The 6,040-nt window shown below is 37.4% G+C and overlaps 1 protein-coding gene across 1 annotated transcript in view; it reads right to left on the bottom strand.

Annotated features, from left to right (window-relative positions):
* Positions 1-2: 2 nt before the first annotated feature.
* Kif27 (kinesin family member 27) overlaps positions 3-6,040 on the bottom strand; it is a gene marked incomplete at its 3' end in the record, with an annotated part of 192,927 nt that continues 186,889 nt past the window's right edge. Inside the window, exons 13-15 of the mRNA XM_023699173.1 lie at positions 3,921-4,127; positions 2,227-2,425; positions 3-130 (exon numbers count right to left, since the gene is read on the bottom strand). Coding sequence (XP_023554941.1) covers positions 3-130; positions 2,227-2,425; positions 3,921-4,127 — 534 coding nt within the window. The remainder of the gene's footprint in view (positions 131-2,226; positions 2,426-3,920; positions 4,128-6,040) is intronic.

The raw sequence follows: 6,040 nt of genomic DNA, 5'->3' as shown, positions 1-6,040 counted from the left end.
TGTGTCACTTCTTTAAGTTTCTTCTTAAGATCCCTGCTGGTTTTCTTATAGAAATAAAGGTCTTTTTCCAACTGCTGGATTTTATCTTCATACACTTTTAAAGATTCTATAATGCCTTCTCCATCTTGCTCTATAAAGCAAACATTTACATTTAAATTTTATTTAAAGAATAAATGGTCTAAAATTACGCTTTAACATAGCCCCAGCTATCTTTCAAGGGTCAGATGTGTGCTCCACCTATTGTCTGGATGGATTTGTTTTCAGCTAAAGTTTGAATTCTTTTGCTTATAAAATTTTTCAAAAGGTGGTACTCTTTTCTCTACCCAACCCCTACCAACCACTACATGCTCATGATTCATAAAATTTTTCTGCAGTTTCTACTAACAACACTTTAGAATAGCAGAAGGAGCATTTCCTATAAAATGTTCACACGTTTGAAACTCCATCCATTGCTGGGTGTGGCAGCACACACCTGTAATCCCAGCACTCTGCTGGCTGAGGCAATAGGATTATAAATTCAAGGCAGCATGAGCTACAAAGTGAGTTCTAGGCTAGCCTGAACTGCATAGTGCAACTCTGTCTCAAAAAGACAAAAATAAAAACAAAACAAAACCCTCCTCCATCATCTGTTATTAATATTTACTGAAGTCCATATCAGGATCTGTGGTTATATGGAAAGTCAGAAAGCCTAGAATTTATAGACCCAAGAGATATACAGCCACCCCCCCCAAAAAAAAAAAACCTTGAGAGACTAAAAATTGATTTCAAAATTAAATCACAAAGGAGAACGCCACAGATAAATAAGAAGGAAACACCCAATATAAGTTCTACTTTATGCCACAATAGAACACAGAGGCTCTACTTAATACTTAGGAAGGTAAGCATTATTCTGGAACAGTACGATCTACTGGACTGACCTTCAGAGGTAGGTACTTTTGGATGAATTCTCTGTTATTGAGATATTTATAAAATGGTTCTACTGGTTTGTAATTTTTTATTATGCTCAAATGTTTCATAAAATTTTAAGAATATTTATATGGCTTAATTGATCATCATATTTTGAACATTAATTAAAATTAATGACATCATAAATCAGAGTCCCCATAAATTAGATTATAACTTAGTGGCTGAGCACCAGCCTAGCATGCCTGACACCATGGGTTCAATCCATATCACACCATACTCATTCAGTTTAAAAGATTCACAAACTGTTAATATTCTCAGTTACAACTTTGCTATGAAAATAATGTACATAATTAGAAATGAATGATTTTTAAAATTTTCTTATTTGGCTATGGTGTATTTTAAAAATACAAAAAATTTTTATTTAAGTATCACTCTTACAGACTTTAAGGTTGTCGAGGAGAGTGTGCTTGAATGGAATGTTACATGGGAGCCTCCCACTGAAATCCTGTAATTGGGCAACTGATGGTCAATCAAGCGCTTAGAAGTAACTTAAGAGAAAACTTGCCTTGACATTGAAATTTCATCCATTTCTCAATTCTCTGCTTTCTCAGGTTGTTTTTGCTAGATCTCTTTTCAGCTATGGATTCACGCGCATTAAGACTAAGAAGCCTGCACCACAGCAGTTTGAACACCACCTGCTCGTCACTTGGTTGCCACAGCAGCTGCTTGTGTCCTGGCCCTCTGCCCAGGTAGCGGGAGGCCCGACTGGTGCGTGTGTGCTCTCGGTTTCAGTGTGGATGGCTGAACTGCTGCTGGTGACCACACTATGTACCTATCAGTGTTACACTAATTTTGACTTAAGATACAATCTTAATGCATAAAGTGTTACAATTAACTGAAAAATGTAACAAGAAATACACTAAGAATATGATGAATAATTTAAGTATTATAGTTCTATAGTACTAAGAGAACATTTTCAATGTACATCAGAAATCTAGAAGTCATCCCACATTTCCACATAAAAACTAGACTAGCCACAGAATAACAGGGTTGCAGCAGTTTTTCTGTGTGTGTGTGTGTGTGTGTGCGTGCGTGCGCGCGGCTCGCACACACACATGCCCTGGGGTCAGGCAGAGGGATGATCTTCAAGCACCAAGAGCCTTACATCAAAGTCAACTAACCCAAAACATGGTAGCCAAACTATTTATACCTGTCAGCCTTTTAATTTCTATTCCTCTTCTTTCCTCGATCGACTTGCTCAAATGCTTTCCTTGATACCCCCCTCTACCAATTTGCTAACTGAGAAAGAGCAGCAGTCACCTTGGAAATGGTTCAGCAGCAACTGCATCTTCTGCTCGTGCTCCTTTTGCTGGAGAGTCAGTCTCCGGTCACACTGTAACTTCAGATGTTCCAGTGCAGATTCTAACTCACAGATCGTATTATCCCTTTCCAGAACTTTCACTTTTATTTCTTCATTCTGTAACTGTTGTTTCCGTTCAGCTTCTCGTAAATTAACCACCTAGAAAAGACATTTTTGACCTTTTATTTGTATCCTAGCCTAATACAATAAATCAATTTACTCTTCTGGGGGTTCCATAAAGATGTATTTCCATATAAAGGTCCTCTGGCAGAAGCTTTATAAGGTACTCACAAAGTGACCTAATAGCTTTTTTAATTTGCTGGGATTCTGAGTTTGTAACACTTTTATTTTCAATATAATTTAGTCTAATAATCAGCCCCTCAAGAATTCTTAGATATGATCTCTATAATTTACATTTTATAATTCTGTAACTGCTTCTCTAGTCTGTGCGGGTATTGAAATGCTAAAGACTCTTGCAACATGTAGGCAACTCCCTGCTTTAAAGCCAAAATAGATAAGTAAGCACAGAGATTCAGCCTCAGGTCCTACATGTGGCCACTAGATTCTTCTCTGCTGGTAATAAATTATTAAGTAAATATATTTCAGCACACTGTGTACACCAAGACCTGGTTAATAATCTGATGGCCTCTCCAGATCAATACTTACTTGATAAAGGTTTTTCTCAGGATGAGGAAATCTACCATGCTAACCTAGGAATGTCGAGTTAAGAAACTTTGCTTTAAGCGTACTGCAAAGTGTACATCCACACCGAGGAAAGCACTGCACCAGTTCTCTGTGCTCTGCACACACAGCAATAGGATACACACTCCTCAACAACACAGCTCACTGCTTCAGTGATTCTCTAAGAGGAGGCCATCTGTAACATTTTCTTTTGGTCTTATACAATTAGAACTTTAAGAACTTCAATGTTTTTTATTCAATGTCTGATAGTCGTATGATTTATAAAATTTCACAAAAAGGAACCAATTATTTGACACTTCATATATATAATCTTAAGGGGAAAACAGGTTATAAAGAAAAGATGGATACATTTCTCAGTGCTATTAAACATCTCTGGATCAGTAAATTGTTAAATGCACATATAGTAAACTACATATACAGAATGTGCTTAACTCAATTTTAATTGTATGTAAACTAAACTGCTTTAATTAATTTAAGCACATTCAGGTTAATAAAACCTATTATTCTCATGGTTACCGTGTACCACCTCATCTCCACTGAAGTTCACTTAATGAGAAAGAACAGGTTTACCTGACCCTACAGCCATGAAGGAAAAGGAATCAAACTTAGAGGGCCCCCTAATTTTTCATGAATGATGTGTAGAAACATCTAAATCTAGAACCAAGGAATAATAAGGGAGAAAAACAATTCAAATTCTTTTGATTTTTTAAAGACTATTGCAAAGAGGCCTATCAAAATGCCCTCCAATTTTTAAGCATTTCACCAACTTAGGCCAATACATTTGGATAAGCAGAGCTTTCAGATGACAACTTTCAGCACTAGAAGGAGAAATCACGGGTAAAGCTGTAGTTCTGCCATCAAATATTTGAGCCTTTTATTTCAAGAGTCAATATAAACATGGGGAGCATCTTGATTCCTCTTTATAAGCAAACATGGCCCCTAAAACACAAACCTTGTTGAAATATCTGAAAAGAATAGCTCTAATCTCAACAGGATTCAGGCAAATTAGTTTTTCCAAGACGTTCGCTTCACTCTGAGAGAGATTTTGAAAGGATGCTCTAAGCAAGTTCTGGCGACTTTGAATACTCTCATTCTTGTACTCAATTGCAGCTTCCAGTGCCTCGATTCCTTCTTCAAGTTGGAAAAGAACATGTTCCTCCTAGATACGACATGATAGAAGTTACTCAGTTTAAGCAAAATAGTATCATCTGGGCTTTGTAAGATACTTAGATCTTACTATGCTATTTGATTTTAATGGATAGCATCATTATTTTTCTAAATTAAAAAAACCCAAACTTTGAGTTCTTCCTGTGCCACACAATGCACTGTGTGTGTGCAACATAACCACTGAATCCGCACAATAAACCTGTGTAATAAAATAAAAGATGCATACGCTAGGTGAGTTTGAAACTTTCCAAGGTAATACAGTAAATGCTAATCACCTAATCCAAGGTACTGTTACCTTTCTGCACACTTTCTAAAATGCATTTTATATGTTAGTATTTCTACTGGTGAAATCTAGAGGCCCCCTACTGTTCCTCCAATGAATGACCTATCAAAATATGTTTCTAGGAGGGAAAAGAAGTGGATATAGAAGCAATTCTTAAAAACTAGTAATTAGTTGGATGTGGTGATGCATGCCTATAATCCCAGCACTTGGGAGGCTGAGGCAGGAGGATTACCATGAGTTCATAGCCATCCTGGGGTATATAGTGAGTTCAAGGCCAGCAAGACCCTATCTCAAAAATGAAACAAATCTATTAGTTAAAGAAGAGTCTCTGAAGGGAAAAAAGTGTGGCTTAACAGAAATAGTGAAGATTTAAGGACATAAAACATTTCATAAGATTCCTATGAAATGTCACTAAAAGGAAAAATAGAGGCATAAAAAATGGTGGCAACATAACATTTTTTCATATACCAGATTTTCTTTATAGAAAAAAAGAATCTTTTTTTTTTTTTTTGTGGTACCTTGGATCAAACTCAGGACCTTGTATTTGCCAGGCAAGCACTTATTCCACTGAGCTATCTCCCTGGCCCCAGAAAAAAAAAAACACTCTGATGACTCTCTGTCAGAAAACCTCCTTAGATGTATTCAAATACATGTGACCTATGGGGAACAAGATGAAGTATCTAGTAAGAAATTATTTCAGGTTGATGAGATGCACATATGAGGTGTGAGAAAACATATAGTGCATATCGAGATTTTTAAAAAGTAAGTTATTTATTTATTTATTTATTTGGCACAGGGTCTCACTATTAAGCTTAGATTCATAGTGATCCTCCTGTCTCAGCCTCCCCAGTTCTGGCATAACAGGCATGCATCACCCACGCCTGGTTTGGTGGCTAGCATGGCATGCAGTACCAGGGACAAAACATGGGTCCTTTTGCTTGCCAGGCAGGCGCTTAGAACACTGAACTATCTCCCCAGCCCCTTCAATTTTTTAAAACTTTAACACATGTCCCTCAGGTACTTGTCCTCACTTAGCACACCCTTATCGCGTTGTTTTTCCGGAGTGTCTTTGGTTGCACTGTCACGGCTGCTTTGTGTGTCCAAATCAATTCAGTTCCCTGCTAATTTTGACTTTGGGAAAGAGCCAGAAGTCTTACAGTACCAGATCTGGTGAGGCGGATGAAGACATACTAATGTTTTCATGAACCTGCCTTTCTATTGGCCGGCAGTGGGCAGCAGCATTTACTGTATTTTTTTTTTTATCATATCCAGTGAAGACACTCATGAAAACAAGACTTTCAGACTGCTTCAGGCAGTGGCAGTAATGGCAAGTGTGATCAACACGAGGGAGGGTACCTTGAGGTGGATTAACAGCAATGTGTATTTTACTGTAATACTTTTTAAAAAAATTAATATTCACTGTATTTTCTGATCACCACTGTTTCTGTATTCCTTCATCTGTTGTGGGGGTCACCTAAACTGTCTTGCCAATACTCACTTCCTTAATGCTTATAGCATAGTACTTGTCACTTGGTCTAAACTCAGTATCTGTTGGATGAAGTGATGAAGAGAGGGGGGAAAAGATATTTTTGGGCTGGGGAGATGGCTCAGTGGAATAAGTG

This window comes from Octodon degus, unplaced genomic scaffold (assembly GCF_000260255.1).
Source record: "Octodon degus isolate 3935 unplaced genomic scaffold, OctDeg1.0 scaffold00111, whole genome shotgun sequence".
NCBI classification, from domain to species: domain Eukaryota; kingdom Metazoa; phylum Chordata; class Mammalia; order Rodentia; family Octodontidae; genus Octodon; species Octodon degus.
The sequence above is the reverse complement of the archived record's forward strand: the minus strand, read 5'-3'. Positions and strand labels throughout refer to the sequence as shown.